Source organism: Terrapene carolina, unplaced genomic scaffold (assembly GCF_002925995.2).
Source record: "Terrapene carolina triunguis isolate 2854851 unplaced genomic scaffold, T_m_triunguis-2.0 Scaffold199, whole genome shotgun sequence".
Taxonomy (NCBI): domain Eukaryota; kingdom Metazoa; phylum Chordata; order Testudines; family Emydidae; genus Terrapene; species Terrapene triunguis.
In genome coordinates this window covers 2,044,741-2,068,462 of record NW_020664550.1, presented here as the reverse complement: position 1 = coordinate 2,068,462, position 23,722 = coordinate 2,044,741, and the positions used below count along the sequence as shown (strand labels likewise).

General features: G+C 44.9%; 1 protein-coding gene across 1 annotated transcript in view; it reads left to right on the top strand.

Moving 5' to 3' along the window:
* Nucleotides 1-23,722, top strand: part of LOC112118404 (neurofascin) — a 100,699-nt gene that overhangs the window by 4,847 nt on the left and 72,130 nt on the right. Inside the window, exons 2-8 of the mRNA XM_024216694.3 lie at nt 5,051-5,156; nt 5,663-5,859; nt 6,740-6,862; nt 8,043-8,213; nt 12,820-12,870; nt 22,134-22,245; nt 22,938-23,122. Of these exons, the coding sequence (XP_024072462.2) occupies nt 5,051-5,156; nt 5,663-5,859; nt 6,740-6,862; nt 8,043-8,213; nt 12,820-12,870; nt 22,134-22,245; nt 22,938-23,122 (945 nt within the window). The remainder of the gene's footprint in view (nt 1-5,050; nt 5,157-5,662; nt 5,860-6,739; nt 6,863-8,042; nt 8,214-12,819; nt 12,871-22,133; nt 22,246-22,937; nt 23,123-23,722) is intronic.

Below are 23,722 nucleotides of genomic sequence, written 5' to 3'. Positions count from 1 at the left end.
CCCGTCGGCAGCCGGGTGGGGGGCAAAAGGGACAATGACACTAAAGTGCTGCCACAGCAGCGCTTTAAGCAAGGTTCTTTGCCATGGCAGTGCCTTAACATTGCTGCCCCTTCCCCCCACCATCGGCGGCCCTGCCGGTAGGGACCGTACCAGCAGGGGCCCCCCGGGGGGGGGGGGCGCAAAAGGGGCAGCGACGTTAAAGCGCTTTAATGTGGCAGTGCTTTAATGTGGGCTGCGTACGGGCTGGTACCGGCTTCTTACCGGTACCCCGTACTGGCTCACTTTCACCCCTGGAGTCAGGAGACCGATGTTCTTTTCCCAACTCTATTACTGACTCGCTGTGACTTTGGGCAAGTCACTGCCCCTGTCTGCCTCAGTTTCCCCATCTGTAATATCGGGGCTAATACTCTTACTGTGTGACGAGTGTTGTAAACAAATTAGTGGGTTTTGAAGATTCAAAGCACCATAAAGAGGAAAGTTTTATTAACATATGTCTTTTATTATCTAGCTGCGTTAGAATAGTTACATTACTGCATTTAGAGATCCTGGGGTGAACTGTTTAATAATGCATAGCTCATGCAATCAATCAATGAACCACTGTGGCACTGAAGGGTCTTAACGCTACCAAACTATGGCTCTATAATTTAAAATATATGTTTTGCACGTCGTCTTCTCACCCCTCCAAATTATTTCTTAAACCAATTTTGTTTTTGTATTATAGGCAATGTTGTTAATTTTTATTTGTTGGAAAAGACATAGCATATATTGGAATAATACTTGTCTTTAGTTTAAATGAATTCTAACCTTATAATGTTAATAGAATTGTATTGTTTAACCCTTTGTTAACTTAACAAAAGGTATAATAGTTTAGCCTTAATAATGTTTTATTTTTACCTGCTTATTGCTTTCAATAAAATGTGTAAAGAAATATAACAAGTTACGATAAGCAACTAAACCAAGACCATTTAAAAATCCAAATAAATCAGTGACTCTCCTTAAAAGCCTAACTAGGTCCCTCTAAAATGAACCCTGTGGTTCTCACCTTGTGTTGCAGTAGTGTCCAGAGGCCCGTCCAGGATCAGTGCCTCATTGTGTTAGGTGCTCTACAAACACGTCTATCACAAGGAAAAGTCTCCCTGCTATTGAGTAACTTGGTTATTTTGCACAGGATTATTTTTCTTCCACTTTTTTTCTAAACAAAAGCTTTGCTAGACTCTTCTGCTCCCTTCTTCTGTCGAATCTTGCTCACTGAGCCCAAAGTCTCGTGTGGGCATTGCTGAATATGGAGCTGGAGCTTCCCGCTATGACGTGTGGACAGTGCAAGTGTCACATCTCAGCGCAACAGTGATGCACCATGGGGAGGAAGGAAGTTGTCCATGGACTAGGGTGACCAGATAGCAAGTGTCAAAAATTGGGGCGGGGGGGTGTAATTAGGTGTCTATATAAGAAAAAGCCCCAAAATATCAGGACTGCCCCTATAAAATCAGGACATGTGGTCACTCTACCATGGACCATTCTGCTAGCACTCATTTCCTCCTGCTTGGAATCAGTATCTTCCATTTGCTTGGCTGGCCAGTCAGTGGTTTGTTCCCTATTTGCTGTGTTTCAGCTTTCTCTTTACATTGGGAAAGCTTCTGGTGGTTCAGCTCTTACAACCAGGCGACGGAACTGCCTCCTTGTCCCCCTTCACCCTGCCCCGGTGGTCCATCAGGTCTTGGCAGAGAGCCAGCTGCTAACAGCTTAAAGTATCTGTTTAAACAGCTAAATGAAGAGCTTAACAGACCTCTCATGGTTCAGCTCTGGAAATAAACACTGGTACCTGGAGGCAGACCCTGACGCAGGGCTGTGGGGAGGCAGGTACATTAGGCATGATGTCTCCCTTGGCAGTTAAGATGCCTTATGATCTCTTGGTCAGACACTACGTCTTACAGGTGCCTGGGTTGCTTTGGGCTTTTACTTAGTTAGCCAAATCAAGACTTATTAAACCCTACACCTGCTCCCTGATTGCCTGGAGGGCTGGCCTAAGGGGCTCAGTAACTGGCTTTTGAATTTGCCACCAGTTCAAGCCCAGACCTGGTTAGGGATCACAAGTTACCACTATCCGGTAAGTATCCTGATGTGCGGTCATTGGTTTGCAGTCTAGTGCCTAGCGGAAAAGCATCTCTCTAACCCACCACCACCACAGTCGGCACCTGCGGCCTCCTTGTTGGCAGTCACAGCAGTCGAGGCCAAGGATGGAATTTGCCCAGAGAGACTGAACTGCTTTCTTATCCTTAAAGGCGATCCATCCAACTCTGGGATAGGGCATATTGGTGGCAGTGGGATAAGACGTTTGCTCTGGCTGTGCCCATTCTGTGCTGATCTCATGAACAAGCTTAGCCCGTCAGTCTCCAGAGCTGCCGATCTGTCACCATTCAACCTCACTAAATTCACATGTGCAGTTTTTAAAAGGCAGGTTGGGGGCAAGTGGCCTGGGACACACAATCCTCATTGTGAACATGTAATCCTCATTGTGAATATGAAAGAATCATGTTTTTGATGGAGGGATTTCCCCATGTTTAAATGAAGGTAAGTGGGCTAGAAGGCATTTGCGTTGTTTACTCTAAAGTGGTCATGTTTGGATATTGATATATTTGTAGTCCCTTTGATAGCCATGTTGCATATGTAATCCATTGGATTCTTTTTCAATTAACCTTTTTTGTTTCTTTTTTTATAATGCTTACACTTCGGAACTAACAGCAAATATTCAGAATGAATGTAAGTCCTACCCTGTCTTGTTTTTTGTATATTAGTCCCGCTGGTGGGCAGCAGAGGTTATGCATGGGGCTGCAGCAGGAGCAATCTGAATGGCTTGTAATGGCAAGGCAGGAACAGAATCCACGAAAGCAGACTCTGTTGCAAGATTCAGATTTTAAGAGCATGAGCTGTTCCTTGGAGGTTGGGGAGTCTGGCCACCCCCCTGCCTCCTCGGACTGTCTGATCCACTGCATCCGTGTGTTGGCCAGTTGGCTGAGACATCTGCAAATGGTTGGACAGTTCTAAACCAGGGCTGCCTCTAAAAGGGCCCCCTCCTAGGACCATATTCTGATCTGCATTATGCCAACATAAGTGCATTGACTCTAACAGAGTTACTCTGGATTTACACTAGATCAGAGTCTGGCTCCTAATTTTAAATCGGGGCCAGTACATAACTGGAACCTGATGCCCTAATTTGCAGATGCTTCTAATGGCTCTTGCAGATGAGTGGATTCACAATGTAGGTCAGAGCTGCAAATATGGGCCACAGCTAGACACAGCAGACCTTCTTCCGAGGCAGCGGTTCTCAAACTGTAGGTGGAGACCTTCAGAGAGGTTATCCTTTTTTAATGGTGGTTTATAAGGACTCATTTCCAATTCTATCCTGCAGTGAGATTCTCACTTTTTTTCCCACTATCCTCCTACCACCATTCGTCTGCTTCCAACCTAACTCCCTACCTTCCCCCTTCCTGTCCAGCATAGCTCTCCTCTTTCCCCTTCAGCGGTGGGCAGTTGGTGCCTTTGAATTTGAAAACTGCCTGAAGTTCTCCTGGCATGCACAATGTCTCCTTTGAATTGCTGTGTGTGCAGAGGGCATGAACTCTGGATTGTGGGGAATAGATCTGCTGTAAGGGCAGCTATAGAATTTCCTCTGTCTCATTGCGTAGCTCAGAGATGATTGTGTATCTCAGCTCCTAAGCAGCCTGGCTCTTCCCCCTCCTTTGGCACCTTCAGAGAGGAATGGGAAGGTAAGAAGCCAGGTTGTGCTGTTAGCTGAAGGGAAGGGGATAGGGAGTCTGCTGTACTCTATCCTACACCCTGCCTTAGATTCACTGCCCCCCATACTCCATCTGACACTGGAACCCAGATTAAGAGGAATACGGCCTTAGTTAGCCCCATGTTGATTCCTTTTCTGTACATAAGGGATGTGCGGACAGGAAATAAGCCCAACCAGAACCAGAGAGGACACTAGCAAAACAGATATGCTCAGAAGTGTCCCCTGCAAGATGATCTGCTACAGGGAATAGCAGCAAAGAGAAGATGGAGTCAGAAATGTTCTGCAGGGGGACAGAGGGGAAGCTAACCTTGGGTTGCATCCTGTTGTGAGGGAAGTGGACCTTAGACTGGAGGGAAATTGTAATCCATAATTTGGGGATCGTGATGTGGGAATGTTTGAGAACCGCTGCTCTAAGGAGATTTCAGTTCTAATAAAGCGGCTATCATGTCCCAGCAAAAGCTTAATCTTGCAACACAAACACTAACTCTGTGGAGATTTATTGCTAAAAGTCTGTTTCAGAGGAGAACTGCATCTGTTGTTTTGCCGACCCTACTAAATAATGGACATGCATGTCAGATCAATTTCCTATACCAAATTAGTAATGAACAAGTATCTCCTCTTTAAGCTATTTCCAGTTCCTGGGGTAAGAGACGAGGGTTCAGATTCTGATCCCCAGTTATCCTGGTGCAAATCAGGGATAAATCTGTTGAAGTCTCTGGAGCTACGCTGATGTTAAACATAGAGTAATGGCTCAGAACCTGACCCTAAACTGGTCATTGGTATGTTCTTTAGTCTTTCCAAACCCTTCGCTCCTAGATACCAACCTGGAACTATCTCTGGCTAAACATGGAAGTTTTCAAACCATTGTCTTGAATGTGTTCTACCTTGATGGCTCCTTGCAGGAACTTTTAGGTAAAACACGTCCATTTGTGTTCTGTCTTTGAAAGCTCTTAGCTAAGATTTGCTGTCATGTTCAGTCTCTTTCATAAAGAGATTTTTTTTTAAATTTATAGTTCACATCAGATGGCCTGCTGGTGGCGGGGAACTGCCTGACCAGGGAGCTTAAGTCATTTAGATGAGAAGTATGCGGCTCTTACATTTTGAAGGGTCTTTTTACTGACACCTGAAATTTCAAAGATCATGAATATAAACAGTGAATCCCCCTACGGGAAGTCTCAATTCCCAGGAGGATTCCGTTGCAGGACAATGAGTAAAGGGTTTCTCCTCATTCTTTTTTCCTTTCTGTGTCCTTTGCAGTGCCTCAACCTCCCACGATTACAAAGCAGTCTGTGAAGGATTATATTGTAGACCCAAGGGATAACATCTTCATTGACTGTGAAGCCAAAGGGAACCCCGTTCCTACGTGAGTGCATTTTAAGGTTCTCGTGACCTTGAGGTCCTGCTGTTTTAGAGATGCAGAAAAGTTTACTCATGTCAGCAAAAAGGGGAACCAGATCTAAAGACATTCTTGCACTGGACACCAGTGAGTCTTTCTGGGTACCTCGGGCCAAACTCTCCACTGGTGTAAATTGGCACAGCTCCATTATACCAGCAGAGAATTTGGCTCCTTACCTTCCACAGTACAGCACTTAGCTCTGGAATTTAGACACTATGGTGACAAGGGCCATATAAATACCCAAATAGATCTAATGTGGGAATACACAAGGGGGGCGAAAGCCTGGCATTCAATGAGAGCTTGGCCCTGGCAGACTCTATGGAAGAGCAACCAACTCCATCTCGTGTCTCGCTTATTAGGTAGGAAAGTTAATGGATCATATGTTAAATGTAACTGTATTGTAGCTAGTAAGGCTCTTCCTGTGCGGACACGGCACGTGGTTACATAATACATGCAATGTCCAACGTTGGCAGTTTTTCTTGGACACGGAATGGGAAGTTCTTCAACGTGGCCAAGGACCCGAAGGTCTCGATGCAGCGCAGGTCGGGGACGCTGGTCATCGACTTCCGCGGCGGTGGGAGGCCGGAGGATTATGAGGGGGAATACCAATGCTTTGCTCGAAACGAGTACGGGACGGCGCTCTCCAGCAAAATCCTCCTGCAGGTTTCCAGTGAGTAATGCAGACTTGTCGCTTCTGTCTCAAGGCTGAGCCAGGCAGTCTACAGCCTCAGGTAGCTGAGTGGCTCTGGTTTGGGTTAAAAAAGATGTTTGCATGACATAGGGTTTGCAGAAGCTGGGAAGGAAATATTTGCCACGCAAATGCCACATCTTGCTTCACTTGCAGTATGTTTGTCTGTTTTGTTTTATTAATTCGGCCTTGCAAATGGACTAGAGATATATAGTGGTAATAGAATACCCATTATCTGCATTGGCTGGTAGGCTGATCTTTTCCTTCCCACCACTTCCACCCCAACAACCCAACTGCAATAACTGTATCCTGACTAACTTCTAATGGGCCTGTCACTGTGTCATCTGGGTGCATCACACACACAAATATCAGTTTGTAACTGATCACAGTGGATCGCAATCTCAGCTGCTAGAGAAGGCCGCATAGTCTGGTGGCTAGGAAGCAGAACAGAGAGTCAAGAGACCTGGGTTCTCTTCCCTTCTGTGCCACTAACCTACTGTGTGACTGTGCCCAAGTTACTTTGTCTCTCTATGCCCCAGTTTCCCCATATGTAATATAGGGGTAATGACACCCAACTTAGAGAGGGTGTTGTCGTGAAGCTTAATTCATTAGTCATGTTTGTACAACACTTAGAGACCCTCCAATATAAGTAGTTTTTGGAGGGAGAAATATCATCATGGAGCAGGAACACATGGACCCTGCAAGAAACCTGTGTGTATAAAAATTAAATTGCATCAGGGTCTTTCCATTGAAACCAGGCCAGGTCCTCGGAGAGGGCGATGTGATTTAAAAAAACAAATCTCTCCCAGTATATTCCCTTCAACTCAACGTCCGCTATGTGTCTCACATCTTCTGATTACAGGGTCTCCCTTGTGGCCAAAGGAACATTTGGACCTTGTAGAGATCGATGAAGGATCCCCACTGACTTTAAAATGCAACCCACCCCCTGGGCTGCCGCCTCCTGTTGTCTTCTGGATGAGCAGCTGTAAGTTGGGACAGTGGTCGGGTGGCCAGGGCTCCCTGGACCATTCATTTCACTGAGGGAAATCTTTTGACCGATCGCAATATGTATTTTAATGCAGAACTTCAACCTTTTTCCCCCCTGTTTTAATTACAGCAGAAGTGGAGCTGATGCTTTCTGGCATAGGCCAAGTGTTCTCAACCTCCTATTTTTTTTTTGTTTCGTTTTGTCCTGTGACCCACAAACTGGTGAGAAATCCTGTCACAGCCCACAATCCTCTGCAGGCAGGAATTGTGGGAGTTAGATCATGGCATGAGTTTTTAGCCACTTTGTGGTTCACGGGTTTTAAAAAGGTTGGAATGGAAAGGGAGGGGAGGGATTGGCTGGGAGCTGAAGCTGGACAAATTCAGCCTAGAAATAAGGTTCACATTTTTAACAGTGTCAGTAATTAACCATTGGAACCGCTTACTGAAGGTGGTGGGTGATTGGATGTTTTTGCTAGAAGATCTGTTCTACTTCGATCACAACCTGTTGGATGTGAAGCAGGGAAGTCCCATGGCTGATGTTATGCAGGAGGTCTGACTAGGTGACAATGGTTTCTTCTGACCTTAAAATATATGAAACCGTAGAGGTTCGGTGTTGCGAGGGTAGGATGGGGAGCTGTTGCTCTGGGGGTAGCTGGGTGAGGGGAGTGTGGGGCCAGTGTGTGCTGCTGGATGGAGTAGCAGGCCTGCGATTTGGCGCAAGAACATGAGCCTCTGCTGTAACCAAGCATGGGGATGGCAGCAGCTTGAAAACAAAGCTATGGGGCAAATCACATTTTACAACGATGAGAAATGCCTAGCTCTTTAAAATCCCTCCCATCCCGCGTCATTGGTTCCACTGGAAACCAGTGAGTTCTTATAATCCAACGCAGTCCCTTCCAGCAGGCCAGGAAGGCTGTGTGTTGCTCCAAAGTCCATGAGGGGCGTGGCAGCCTCCAGTTGTATTTTGTTTTCTTCATGGAGTGTTTCATGCCACTAATTACAAGAACTGGTTTGTACTCATCAGCTCTTGTTGGACTTCAGTGACCCTGCGTCAGTTATGCATTTGCTGCCCCCTCCGGATGCTTTGCCAGAAGACACACCAGTTGTTTGAAAGCAGATGTTAAGGAGTCCAGCAGCGCGATGGCTTTTGTTTTGAATTTCTGTTTTCTCTCTCTCAGCCATGGAGCCAATCCACCAAGACAAGCGCGTCTCCCAGGGCCAGAACGGCGACTTATACTTCTCCAACGTTCTGCTGCAGGACGCCCAAACTGACTACAGCTGTAACGCGCGCTTCCACTTCACCCACACCATCCAGCAGAAAAACCCTTACACGCTCAAGATCCAAACCAGTAAGTGTCGCCTTGACCGGTTGAGTGGTGCTTCTTTAAGTCTTTCTGCAAGGACTTCCCTCCAGATCGTGCTGTCAGTATCATGCAGAGAAGGCATTCCATGCAGCTCTGAGATCTCTCTGGGGGAGGGCACTTCCTTCCATAACAGGGTTTAGAATAACCTAAGAATTGGTGGTTGAAGGTAACCATAGCAGTTGGACCAATAACATAAAGGCGGGGTATTGATGTCTCTCTAATGCTTCAGAACTTCACTGCTAAGCAGGCCTATAGCTCATGCTATAACTGTGTGTGTGTGTGTGTGTGTGTGTACGAACCCAAAACCAGCTTCAACAGAGGTGAGACGTGTCTGCACTTTGTAGGGGAGCTTTTATATACGTAGTTAGTGGGTGATCAATCTGTTTAATTTCCAGGCTTCTTATGTGAGAAATAGCCTGGGTTTGCTCAGAGCTGCTCCTGATGAGCCCAGGGTTAGGGTTATTAACTGTGCTGTGGCCCTCGGTTCTTTTACATTTGCATTATATCTCCATAGCACTTTCCTGAGCAAGTCTGAAATAATGCAGAAATATACGCAAGAATGCGGTAATGAGCCCCAGGCAGCCAGGGATCCTTAAAACATGCTGCATCCAATTTTGTTCTTGGTGCTATCTCATTGAGATTTCACCAGCGTAACTGAGAGCAGAATTATACTGGGCCCAATTCAGATCCATTCTAAGTTGGTGCAACTCCTTTGATTCCACTGGAGTTTCACTTGCTTAGGCCTGGCCTGAATTTAAGCCCATTGTTGCTCTCATTGGGTAGAGAAGATATTGTGCTTGTGAACACTGAGGCGACTGGCACATGTGGTCTCCTCGCTTAACTCACGAGCTGCACAGCACAGGGCTAAATTATTTATAAACAATGATCTGTTGTTTAGCTGTGTGACTCCCACTCACGTTAACAGGAAAATTAACCCTATGGAGCCCAAGCGATTGCATCGAAAACTTGTGCTGGCTTGCAGGTGACCTCAGTTTCAACCCAGAGAAGGGCATCCTCTCTAGGGGCAAGAGGATCCGTTTATAATTCACTCTCACTACATAATGAGAAGTCTCCTGAGATGACATTGAGGCTGGAGATGGACAAACCAGATTATGTCTCTAATCTCATTCAGAGTCCTTTGCTGACTGCAAAATCCTTTCGCCGCTGCAGTGATAGTAGGATAGGCAGTCCTGGATTTGTTTCTGAATATTTATTTTATTTCTAGGTGTACGGGATGCACATCTATCTAGTAACTCAGCATGTCCAAGGAGCCAGGGGATGAGATGGAGAGTATACATGCTAGTTCCTGGCACCAGTATTCTCTTCTGTGGTCTAAAAGTAGATTTATGGAGGAAGGCAGGTCTCCAATGCTGATGTACAGCACCTAGGACAATGTTGGTTGAGGCAAGCACCATGTCACATTACTTTGAAAGCAAGAAGCTTAGCTGCCCCCTGTGTACATTTTACACTGAGGTGTAAATTGGAGTATAAATCTAAAGACCGAAGGCCTAAGACCTTGTAACTATAATTTGAGGGGAAGAGATAAGCAAAGAAAGCGGGCATGGTGTTTGAAAATGCCTAGTCAGGGCAGGCTCTCCCAGATGCCGCTCTGTATTAAGAAATAGTGAGAACAGCATTACCCGGCTGCAAGTCTAATGCCGTGAGAGTTCAGGGCTATAGACTGCAGGAGTTAGGAGGAGGACCACACAAGCAATGGTTCAGAGACTTTGCTGTATATTTCTGTTCTCATTAAACTGGATAATGAACATCCCAGGTAAAAGCAGCTAGCATTATACCTCTCTGCATAGCTTCACCTTACACGTTTGCCCCTTGTCTCAGTTCAGAGTCAGCAGAAGCTGAGTCCAATCCCTCCCTGCTGCCCATTTGTTTTCTCAACAACGTCTCCATTCCGTCTCCTTTTTATTTCAACTTCCCTGTTGCAGCAGCTTGGCAACTTTTCCCATAGCCAGAGAGTCTATGTTTGAATGTCTCCGCACACCCTTCCAGGAGCAGCCAGCAGATGAGAGAACTTGGAACGGTACAGCACGCCTTGAACACGTGATTGGAGGGTCATGTTATGCTAGGCAAGCTGCCACCTAGTTAGAGGAACAGGAGCTCTGTTAAAGAAGCATTTGCCGTAGTTGGAGAGGAGGAGGACTATGGCTTTTAAATAGGTACCATGCTACACATTGTGGAACAGGTTGAGTGTATTTAGAGCTCTGCAAAATGAGTGTAGAACACTCCCAAACCAGGACGGTAGGGCCTGACTGTGATCTCACATCAGTGCACGCTGAAATTAGTGGAGCCCCAGTGGCCTAAAACTTGATATGAGAATCAAAACAGGCGGAGAGCATTCTACCCGCTTTGTTGTGCTCTCTCCCCCACGTGGGCTTAGGAATAAGACTGAGGCATGCTGGGACAGACAAAGGCTAAATACATAGATTCTTGGCCGATTGATGGGACAGGGTGACCAGATGTCCCGATTTTATAGGGACAGTCCCGATTTTTGGGTCTTTTTCTTATATAGGCTCCTATTGCCCCCCCCACTCCCGTCCCGATTTTTCACACTTGCTGTCCAGTCACCCTATGATGAGAATATTCACAGATGAATAACATTCAGATACATTATCCACTTACAGAGCTGGTCAAAGAATGAAAACATTTATCTGCAAATAAAGGGCCAGGTTCTCAGTTGGCGTAAATGGGTGTAGCAGCACCGAAGACAATGGAACTGGGCTCGTTGGCACCAGCTGAGGATGTGGCTGCATATATTAATTGACTGAAGGAAAGAATGTGCAGAACAAACTATTGATGAATGGACGAGCTCTAAGAAGTCTCTGCTTAGCTAACCCATGTAGGATAGCTATTCTTCATCTAGATGTCTCTACAGCATCCATTCTCTCAGGCCCTTTAAAAGGCTCATTAAGGCTGCTGCACTGTGGCTTCCAATTATACTGGACTCTCTCTTAAGTCTTCCCATGGAAATGTCGGCTTTATTATAGCATGCAAATTCCATCCCTGGAGGCCCCTGTATAGAAGGTGGACTGAAGCGCTGATTTTCTGGCTGTTAAGATAATAAATTATTTGTCTATATCACATTCAAAGTGGTTGAATTTAGGGTTTTTTTGTCTAAAGCTGTTGAGTGATATGTGCCTTAAACTATGGGTGTTGGCTACTTTAAGAAATGGGTAATCCAGCTGCTGAAAAATGATTACATTCAATTTCCATTATTTACGTTCCATATGGGAGGGAAGAAAATTGCCCTTGCAGTTTGTAAAGATGCAGTAAAAACATAAGGCTGTACTTTTCCCTATAGTGGAATGAGGTCAGACTGCGTTGCTCTGGCCGCCGGGGAGAGCGGAGCCCCAGCCGGGCTCTCCGCCCTCCTCCCGGCGCTCCGGCTGCCAGCGGAGCCGCGGCGGGCTCGCCGCCCTCCCCCCGGCGCTCCGGCCGGTCGGGGAGAGTGGCCCGCGGCCGGGCTCGGCGCCCTCCCTGCCGTGCTCCGGGGGGAGGGCGGGGGCGGCGGGAGGCTTTTTTGCCTGGGGCAGCAAAAAAGCCAGAGCCGGCCCTGGTTTTAACCCTTCTGAAAAAAGATGATGTATGTTGTTGATGTTTAAGCTTCAGGGCAGTGACTTTTCTTGTAACCAATGTACCCAGTTTTTAAATGTTCTAAAACTTTCTGTTCATTAGATGATGTCGTAAGATGGCTGTGTAGCATCCCTTTTTAAAATCTGATCACTCTTAGCAGATCCCAAATCAGCATTTAATATAAGAGGCATTTTAAAAACGTGAAGACAGAACCTCAGGTGGTGTATATCAGCATTGTTAATTGGAACGATGCTGATTTACCCCAGCTGTGGATCTTGGCCCATGGTTCTATCTATCATCCAGCAATCCTGTAATGCCAATTAATGTTCTCCATAAAATAGAGTTGTTAGATCTGAGTGCCTGTCACCGAATAATGGATGTGTGTTAGTGAATAGTGGATTTTTATGAGACACAATGCACTTTAAAATCCTTTTAATTAAAAGGATTTTACAGTTAACTACTTTTAAATCCTAATTTTGTTCATTTTTATCACACCTTTCTGTGTGGTTGTGCTGTTGCTTTGCCAACCTATGTTTTATACTGACATAAAATAGCAAGAAACATGCTTCCCTCATATGTTCAAGGAATCAAGAGCAAAATAGCCACTTGTCTCACATTGGAACTGGATTTTTCAAAGATACAGACACTCTCTTTATACCAAAAGAATCAAACACTTAAATTGCAGAAAGTGTTTATGAAACCTTTAGTTGATATTTTATTTTTATACTTTGATTTGATTATACATCTTGTAGGAATGAAGCAGCCCTTTCTCCTTTCATTGCTGTCTTATGTTGCTGTTTCTTTCTTTCTGGACTGTTGTTCTTTTCAGAATATTTTGTGTGCTTGTGTTGCATAGCTGCAGTATTTTTACGTTTTCAAAATAATTTTGTGTTCTGGTCTTGGTATTTCATTCCTGCTTTCTTGCGTTCCTCCGTTACGCCTTCCGTTACTCAGTGCTTGCTTTGTTGCCTTTGGTGCGCTCATGTTCTTTTGTTTATTACAGAGAATCCCCATAATGAAACGTCTTTTCGAAATCACACTGACATGTACAGTGGTGAGTCAACACTGACTTCTGGAGAACTTCATGTTCTAACTCCTTTCTACCTAACCCAACTTACTCTTGTGTTAACACCCACTAGTTGGTTGGTCATTGAAACTGACAAAGCAATTGAGCAGTCAAGTTAGCAATATATATATATATAATATGTGTGCACATACACGCCATATATATGTAGTCCTGTTTCTGATTTTGTACTTATAGTCTCAACTTCATAAATACTGCACGTGGGGGGGACCCCTAAAATATCATCCGGTGTCCAAATTATTGAAAATTAAAGCTAATCAATGCTCTGAACCCCCAGATTAGGGGCATTTGGATTAATTGAATATGATCCAAAACAAAGCCCAAACAGCAAGGAGGTTTGGCCAAATTGAATCCAAATCCTCATTTCTACCGCAAATAAGATCCTCTTTTCAAAGAGCAGAAAACTTAAAAAGAAAATCCAAGATTTCTTACCATTCAGAAAGAGCATCTATTATATTTGCAGCTAAACATGGGCATTGAGAAGGGAAAAGAGGTGTATGGTTTTCTGAAAAGCATGGTAATGTGTTTCTTTGTAGTGGTGTTATGCATGTGTTGAATGCTTTTTGAAGATTCTTTCTCTCCCCTTTGTCTGAGCAGAAAAACTACCTCAGGAGAATACATTTGTTGGGGGAAGCCCGCAGCATACTCATAAACTATGCTTCAGAGGCACAATCGCTGAGGTCCCCAGGGCATGATCTTCCTTCTGAAATGAATTGAAAGTGTCATGGAAGTGATGTGATAATGTAAATAATAGTGGGGGGCCACGGTGGGTTTATTTCATTCAGTGGTGTAGTGAGGGAGGATGTTTGCGTAAAGTGCTGGAAACTGAATCATAACAAAGTGTTCTTAAGCTCCGGCAGATATACCCCAAGATATTGTTGCTGAGGAAGGGGGAGGATGTACCCAAATGCAGTGAATTCAGTGTATGCCTTTCATGATTACGTTCCGGCTGCTCGGGGGGGGGGGGGGGGGGGGGGGGGGGGAGGAATGTGCTGGTGCAGCCTGTATTGTTTCCTCCTCATAAGACTATTCAAGGATGAAACTGACTCCAAAATAATGAGAGGGATTCCATTTGCCCTGAAACCATGAGAGGACTTTTGCTTAACACAAGGGACTGTGGTCTGCCCGCAGATATGCACAGGCAAACCCTAGTGGAGTCCTCGTGCTCAGGTAGCTAGAATAGCAGTCAGGCCTCACATATGTTTTAAAATGCAAAGATTCTTTGTGCTTTCAGTCTGAGCCCTCTTCAGACCCTCCCTCCTCAAGGTGTCTGCTCAGGCAGTGCAAAGCAAGAGGGGGGGACAGACTTTTCACCCCCTAGCAAAGGAGAACCCTGCCATTGGGGAGTCCCTAGTAGGCATACAGCCAGCATAGCTGACTCTTATGCTGAAGCTCTTATCCTCCCCCTCTGCACCCCCCAGCAGGATGTGCATTGCAGGAGGGATAGACACTGTCTACAGGATACCCCAGCTGGCATACAGTTCCTTGGTGCATGGCAGAGCAACCCCCAGTGCATTCAAGGCTGTGCAGGAAATCAGGGAGCAGTAACCAGATCACTCGTGGCCCCAGCACCACATCTGCTGCACCTAAATTGAGTGCAGCAGAGAATCTGGACCAAAGAGGGTCTTCCACCTTATAATCAGATCACCATTTCATTGGCATCAAGCAAAGGAGGGAAATAGCAGTAATATGGGCATGTTATTGTGAAGCTCTCATCCTACTAATGGCTCGGAGAATTAGCTAGATCAGAAAGGTAGGAAAGCTCTGCAAAGCAAATGAATCCCAAATCAGGTAGAAGCTTTGCGCTATCAGGAAGAATAGGGAATACTGCTTTTTAAGAAAGAGAAACTCGTGCGGGGTTTTTTTTGGCAACATATTGCCTGACTGCAGAAGTCTAAGCAAGTTGGATAAAATCTTGCAGGAGTATTGAAATGTGTTTTCTGCCGTGATTTGCTGCCCAATGAAATGGCCAAAAGAGGATTTTTTCCCCCCTTTTGTGTCGCCCCGTATGAGACTAGCTGAGAATGCTCTGAGTAATAGGGATGCCATATGGGCTAGGGAGGGAACTCCTTCTTGAAATGTGGATTTTTTTAGTGAAAACTGTCTCAAGGACTATTGAGGGGGATTTGGCATGTTAGAAACCCAGAACAGTGCTGGCAGTGTAACCACCCTGCTAAGCAAGTAGCAGTGTCAGACAATGTGCTGTGTTTAACTGAAGTCAGGGATGCCCTTGAAATGAGAGAAGATGAGTTATGCCCAGTATGGATGGCTTTGAACGGTCAAGAGTGAAATTAGCTCCAATAGGAGCAGTGGTTGTCAAATCAACTGATTCAAGTCTCCATGCGATGGAAGTAGAAGGAGATTTCTCCTCTGTGCCTGTGAGTAGGTGTAAATCCATGGGAAAATGGAGAGAGAATCCTGTAGAGAATTATCCTTTAAAATGTTTCTGGTTAATATTCATTGGCTAATGAAGCTGGGCAAATGCTGTTTAAATAAATAGAAGTTTGAATTTCTAAGTGAATCCCTTTACACCGTTTGCACCATTTTTGTGTTCACTCTCCTCATATAATCTAGGGACAGAACTTTTTCTGCCAGGAAGGTAACAAACACTGCATATCAGGAACAGAATTTTGAATTCCTCCCAGGACAACTGAATATGAGGGTCCCTCTGCACCTTGAGCTGGGGATTGTAATTTCCAGCCCAGGTAGATGGCTGCACTTTAGCTCTGAGTGACCTAGCCACAGCGGCAGGCTAGCTGCTCTGAGTACATTCCTGCCCAGGACTGTAGGTACTGGGGGCAGCTAGCCCATTGTCCTGTCCAAGCCATTGCTCTTCCTAGTGAACTAGCACCCAAACTGGACATCACATCTCCAGCTTGAAGTGTAGAGTTTGGCTCATTCAACCAGGGAAAAAGAAACATACTAGGTGACCTTGTGTGTCCAATCCAACAGCTCAAACTTTCCGTGCCAGGCCCTCCCAACCAACTGTAGACAAGTGAACTACAGACCAAGACTTGTTCTTAGAAATTATTCTGAACGTTATTTTAATAACTAATCGATTTGAGAAAATCATGCTAAATTAACAAACAGAAAAATGTGTCTAATTAGTAATTCAGCTTGGATTATTTGCCCACACCGGTTTCATGTAGCAAGTAAACCTTCAGAGAAAAGTTTTATAGCTGAAACTTCTTTCTGCAGTGCAAATTGCCATAAGTAAAAGTCGGACACTTGGCTGAACGTGACTGCAGAAACTTTAGGGATTCTTTAAATGGCCATTCAGAAGTTGGGAAAAGGAACGGAGGAGTACCTGCTGCACTTGTGGATCCTTAGTGCAGGTTTCATTGTATTGGAGTAACTGAGTTGACACCAGTCACGTATGTGTGTTGGCTTTTTTTCCCTTCCTCCACCTCCTCCCCCCACCTTCAGTTGATTCTTAAAGTCAAGAGACCCGTCTGCTCCAGCCTACTGTATAAACCCTTTCCTGCTGCCAGCCTTACCACCAAACAGTAGATGTTTAAGGCAGCGGGAGGAGTTTTATAGGCACTCGGTTACTGCATGTGGACTCAGATCAAAACATTGTGCCGGTGTATCTAGCTGTGGTACTTAGGTTCCCATTTTGGGTGCACAAACCTGCATCCCTTACTCATGCAAGGAGTTCCATTTGCATCAGTGGGTTTACCTGCATGAGTAAGGGCTATGTATGAGAGGAAAAATTGCCAAGATGACTGCTGAGTAAATGGAACATCCAGCTGCACCAGGAACGTCCATAGAGGCTCGGGAAGAACAGTAGCTGGAGATAAAGCAATGCCCCGTTCAGATGAACAAGGGAAGTGCATACCTCTTAGTGCTGCGTCTGAGTTTGTATAGAGGCTCAATGAGACAGCAGTAGATTGGCCTCCTTCACAGCTAGCAGCACCACTTTGTATTGAATAGAAGCTTAGATCTTGAAGAATCCAACAGCAAAGCCCTAAACCCAGACCCATTGGCCCTCCCTCAGCACAGATTTGAATTGCTGCTCCCTCTATGGATAACTTACCATCTGCAGAAGCATAAAATGTAGTGAAAAGCATCGACTCCTGAGACACACGTATCAATCCAGTGAACAGGACACGTGGATCTGCACCTGAACCGCAAAATTGGTCTGCAGATATCCGCGGATTTGCAGGGCTCTAGATACAAAATTTGTATCCGCATCCGATCCGCACAAATGGTCCACGGCTATAAAGCGGATCTCCACAGAGCTGCAGGGCTCTAGCCGTGCACCAAGGAGGGAATGGATGCTCCAGCATCTTCTGAATTCTTAGATGACCACCAGCTGAGATCCTGTTGCGTTCAAAAGTCCTTGGCAACCTCCTCAGCAGCCCAGTGTCATAGGAAGCTTGTGAAGAGCTTTCCACTAGTACAGCCTGTAGACAGTGTGTTGGGATGGAGCTTACAGAGCAAACTTGCCGTGCATGTGCTACAGCGAAGCCTCTGGAGGCTGCTTCCTCTCCCCTCCCCCCCAACAATCTCACTGCATGCGACCATGCCGGAGGCAGGAGCTGTCAACAGAGCAGCTCTCCGAGGAGCCAGATATCTCTGTCTATGCTACTTTGCATGTGGATCCTGAGATTGCAGTTAGACACTGAACAGTCCCGGGAGCTGACCTGCCATTGAAGGAAGCAGCTAAAGAGTAGAGGGGTGTTTCCACCTTGATATTTGGGGCGTGGCATTATATGCATATATGAAAAGCCTCATTCATATAAAACTTTGCTATCAGGGGTGTCCTAAAAATCCCGCCAACTTTCATTCAGTTAGAGCCCTGATGCAGCGGTGCCTGCCCCCCCCCCCCCAAGTTGGTGACTAAAAGAACACCTTGCTTCAATTTCCATTCCCCTGCATCTCTCTTATATCACACCCACCTGCAACCCAGATAATAGAAGAGGGGATGCCTGTTACCATTTGCAATAAACCTAAAATAGTTATGTTCCGTCTGCTTTGAATATTAAATTACAGAACAGCCAATTGGAACCATCCTGAAAGCCTCTGATTAGAATCCCAGACTCCAAATGCTTAGACTTGAACTCTCCCTAGAGTTTTTTGTTCTGGGTCAGATCCAAAACATATAGAGGGTCAGTATTTTCAGTTCTGATACAGTTAAAATTGCAGCAGGTGCATCTTCTGAAACTTTACCTTAATATGGTGGAAATGTAATAAGATCAGCTGATCTTAAGGTAAAAATGTTATGGGAGCAATTCCTGTGATTTTAGCATCATCTAATCCAGACCTGAATGCTAGCCCCATATCAGTCTCGAACCTAAACCCCAGGCTGATAATGAGTAAGATCTAACCACCACCCATCATCTTCTCAAAGCCTATTTAGTGGGTGGCCTTAAAGTGTCTGAACTTTGGTTTCCCTTTCAGTAAAAAGAAGCTGATGATATTTAACATCCTTTGTAAAATACTTTGAGATCTTTGGATGAGAAGTGCTATATAAGAGCTAAGTATCATCATAATTAATGTTCTACTAGTTGGAAAGATTTACCAGCGCCAGAAATTTCTTGTCTTTAAAATAAGGAACTCCACTGGAAATGATAGAATTTTTTCAAAACAGTGGAAAACTTTTTAAAGGTGGCTCACTGTACAGAAAGCAAATGAATACAGTGTCTGAATGTGTATATAACTCCTCTTTCGAGGTTCTTAGTAGAAATTAAATGTTCTGCAAGCTGTGTCCCAATTTTAAAATCTGTAATCTGTAATATATGAAAAAAACAAAAATGCCTTTGATTAGCACTTCAGTGCTCAGAGCTGCAGGCACTGGAGTTAAGTGAATGTTTTAAACTATCCTGATCACACCTGCATAAGGTTTCTTTTATATAGACAAATAACGGTGGCAATAACAGGGGTGTATGATCAGCAGAGCAGGTATAAAAATCCACTTCCAATCAATTTATTTATTTCTGTGTTCCAACCAAAGAAATGGACTGAGGCTTTTCTAGCAGCCTGACATTTTCTGTCTGTCATTGTCACAAATCTGGAATTGGAATTTTATGTCTGCCTGGAATGATTTCTGCTGCTCCCTAATGTTAAATGGCAAATGTTTATCAGTAGTATGTACTAAGATAGAACCTTTATTATGAGGTACCCAGTATGTTTGTAGGGTGCTTTAAAAGCACTGGAACAGGATACTAATTTCCCTTCCTTTATTTTTAATTGTCATCATTAATATATGGCTGGTAAAATTGCTTGTACTGCTTCTTTTCCCTGACTGATCCCTTCCCTGGCTCCTGAAGAAACAAAATTGTTGTTGAAGTGAGATGTGCAGCCTGTTCAGACATGTACCATACAGTGGTTGCCATTAAAATGACATTTGCCTACGGAGTAGAATCGAAGAGGATGTATTTCCTGCATCTCTGTGCATAAAATAGGAAATACCTGCAGAAATGCTGTTACCATGGTGTGGTAGCTGTAGACAAGTATTGCCTTCATAACACCAGCCACTATGTTTGCAATCTAGCCTTCATACACTAGTGTTGGGTTGGTATTGTAGGGCTGCCTTCCCTAGGAAAGGGAGCTTATCAAGTGGTAGGAAAGACGTTAAATATCTGTCTACTGCATTGGTAAATGTACCGTATCGTCAAGGTAAGGTCAAGACTTGTACATGGTGGTAATCCATTAACCGAATAATTGACTAACATTCTCACCAGCACTTGTTGACCATTAATCATTTTGTATTTTAAAAGTCATGTGATGTGTGTGCACAGCTGTGGTGTGGTAGACTCAGAGCCAATTGTGAATCTGTGGTTTGGGCTGCAAGTAGCTTTTCTTTTGAGGGGCCTGATCACAAACCTTTCCTGATGTCTTAATGGAGTGAACTCCACAAATTGTTTTCCCTTCTCATCCCAGCCCCTCCCCTTAAGAAACAAACAAAAACAAAAGGTTACTAGCCTGTTAGATAGGATGCTCCTCAGATATGTGTGATCCTACGGGTACCACAGAATTCTCCCCTCTTGCTCTCATGGGCACACACTGGGCATAACTGACTTGAGCTGTATTTCTGATGGGTACTAGTTATTGAGCTAAAGAGTCTTTTGGGTCAGAGGGGGCCAGCTACTTCCAACCCTACTCATCCATCATAGCACAGTTGGGCCCATTATCCCTTTCTAAATCAATATCTCCTCTAGCCTTGAATGTCTCCCATTGTTGACAATCCATCACCTACCCTTGGCCATTTTGTTCCACTTCCTAAAGTATAACTCCATTTTCACTATTGCTGTTCTAAGCCCATTGCATCTTATGTCCTTTTGGTTGTAAGTTAAAAGCTACAGTTGTCTTAACAGAGAGACCTTTAAGTATCTGTAGACAGTGGCCATGTCTCTTCTCAGTTGCCTTCTCTCTAACCTTTCCCTAGTTCTCTTAAACTTTCCTCTTACGTTGCCTTTTCTGATTGTTTGTAGTTTTTGTCACTGTCCTCTGAGCTCTCCAGTTTCATTTTGTTTTTTAAAGCACAATACCCATTTTAGGCCTAAAAGTTACCAAATAGAGCAGAATAATCACCTTACCCTTATTACAGGCCTAGACAACACTGTCACTCCAACTTACTTTCATGCTAATACCCACATCCTCTTGTGTGGTACTACTGCCTGGCCAGTACAGTAAATGCCTCCATTTGTGTGTTGGATTACTATGTCCTACATGAAGCACTTTGTCTTTCGTTATTTTAATATCTCATTTGATTTCAGCCGTTTCCTTCCAAGATTCTGCTCTTTTAATTCCATCCACCAAATTGTTTGTGAGCTCCAATTAATCTACAAAATTGAGTAGTGTACTCATCTACTGCATCAAAAACCTGTTGAGGACTGGGTCAAATCCTACAATCCTTATGCAGGCAAAATTCCCAATCAGCAGACCCAGAACACACACTAGTAGAATACAACTCAATATCTCTTCCTAAACTAACCCTAAATTGTTAATCTTGTTTCTGAGCTGCACTTTTGTTTTAGCCAGTTTTGTACCTTTTCATATAGTGATTCCGTGTAAGTCTCATGTCTCTGGTTTCCTTATTGAAATGGTATATGGAACCATGTCAGATGCCCAAGTACAGATGAGATATCGTATACTCTGTCCACATAATTTCCTTTAACAACTTTTTCCTTTGTTAACCATATCAAAGAAAGAAATTAAGGGCCAAATTCTGCCCTAATTTACACTTATACGGCCAATAGACCACAATAAGGTCTTGCACTGGGATAACTGAGGCTCATCCAGCAGTGCACTTAAACATGTGAGTATGCAATGGTGCTAAAGTTACACATTTTCTTAAGTGCTTTGCCTTAATCTGGCCTTAATTTGGTTTGGCATGGATTGTATTTCATAACTAACATTGCTTAAAATTCATCACCGGATTTCCCTCTAGATGCTTTGAGATGGAGCACTTTATTAATTGAACATAAATCCTTCTGAGCTCAGTGTTGGCAAACCCTTGTGCGGTAACTGGTCCCATAACACTGATACTTCAGAAGGGAAGTTTTATGGTTCTATTGTGGGAGCCCAGAAAGGGGTCGTTCAGCTTGATGTGGGACATTGGTGCAGCCACATGAGTCCGAGTAGAACCAGCTTTATTGGGACGATGGTCTGATGACCTACTACAGTCCTGCAAGATGGTCGTGAAAACCAACTAACTGGACATGCAATCTGCCTGTTTGCCCTTTGCCATAATAACTGAAGGTCGTTCACCCACCCCTCAAAAGTAATTACGTGGCTGGGGCAAGCTAATTTATAGGCTGGTGCGAAGGGCACTGTCATGCCGTAGAATTAGCGTTTGGCACTGCATCAAATTCAAGCTCCTTGTGCTCATCTTCAGGGCCTTGTATTATACACTCCTCCCACAATTGCCTGCTCTTCTCTCTCTTCTCCTTACTGTCCTTCTCTGTCTTCCTCCCACTCTCAGCTTTGCACCTTCTCCCATTTCCTGCCTATCAAACATCTTCTCTTTTTCAGATCCCTCCTTTAAAAACCTCCTCACCTCTCCAAAGAGCTGTCCACCTTGTCATGTCTTTCCGGTCTTAGATTGGCTCTTCCAGGCAGAGAACATGCCTTCCTCTCTTAGTAAAGTACCATCTGATGCTACAGATACATCCTACCCCTGTTGCTATATCGCTGCTCTCAACTCAGGCAGCTCTGTGTGTTGCTGGTAGAAACAACATGGAGGAGATTTTAAAAGTGGTCTGTTTTTTCTTTTCTGCTGATTTCAGCCCGAGGGGTTATGGAAACGACCCCCAGCTTCATGTATCCCTACGGGACCTCAAGCAACCAGATAGTGCTGAGAGGGGTGGACCTCTTACTCGAGTGCATTGCTTCAGGAGTGTACGTACCACTTGCCGCGGGGAGGGAGGGGGAATGGTTTCTGGCATCTCCTTATCTGCTCTGCTCTGAGTAGTAAGCAAATTGTACAGTCCCTGATGCTCCACCCTTGAAATCACTGGGAATTTTGTTATTAACTTCGGTGGAAGTTGGATCAAGTCCACAGTGCCTTGCTCCCCAGTGGAAGGACAGGTAACTGCAAATGTACTATGGGCAAGGGGTGGAAAGATGCATCACAAAAGTAGAAGCTGGTGACGCTGTGTTACTATTTTCTCTGGGTTGGATCAGTTTCCTTTTGTTTGTCCACGTTGGGGATGTAGTGGCACATGATATAGTGTCCTACCAAATATAGGGAAACCGGCCCCACTGCAGTCCTTGTGAGCGCCCAACTGGCCAGCTCTGGCTACAGGAGTGTGCACCAGCTAAAACTATGCAGAAAAGATTGAGTAGCATCCATGAGTCTGAAATTCACTCCTAGTGGTGTTAGTGAAGGTCAGGATCCTTGATCAAGATCCTGGTGTAAGTCAGGAAGGAAGGAGAGTGAGTCATCTGTGGAAACCATTGGGAGGATGAAATCTAAGGGGTCTGGTTTAAGTGGTTCTGAATTTGGAGTAATCTGTTTGTTTCCTGTACAGTACATGGCTTGACGAGCCTTCCTCTCAGATATGACCCCTAATCTGTCCTCCCCTCCTTAGACCAGCACCAGACATCATGTGGCACAAGAAAGGAGGAGAGCTCCCAACAGACAAAACCAAGTTGGAAAATTTTAACAAGGCCCTTCGCATCACCAACGTCTCTGAGGAAGACTCTGGGGAATACTTCTGCTTAGCGTCCAACAAAATGGGCAGCATCCGCCACACTATCTCAGTGAGAGTGAAGGGTACGTCATTTTATCCTACCATTTGAATTACTTGAGCCATTCGAATTCCAGAGCCATGCGGAGGGTGAGAGGGGGCTGCTCTTGTTTGCTCAGACCTATGCTAATGGGATGATCTGTGCTTTGCAGAACTAAGCTGGATGTTTGCCTAAACCCCCACACACCTGCATCTCGACCAGCCTGATCTCCTGATCCAGGTCCTCAGTTGGTGTAAATCAGCATCGCTCAGTGGATTTTTTTTTTTTTTTTTAAATAGAGCTACATTAATTTACATCACGTAGTAGAAAAAATTCTATCGCTGCTTTTTTAGCTCATGTAGGAGTGCATGGCCATCCCTCCCCATCAATCTCAGAGGGAGGCCATGCCCCCTCGCGCTCAGGTCTCTCCCTAGGCCAAGATTGTTGGGAGATTGGCAGTCTCTGAGGCCCTGGCACACTAGGCAGGGCCAAGTGGCAGGTAATCCAGCGTTCTGACCACAGGCAGGGCAGAGCAACCAAGAGTTTGTAGGCTCGGGCCATTCGGCAGGGCGGAGCCCCCCAACAGTCTAGGGGCTCAGGCAGGGCAGAGCCCCCCAACAGTCTAGGGGCTCAGGCAGGGCAGAGC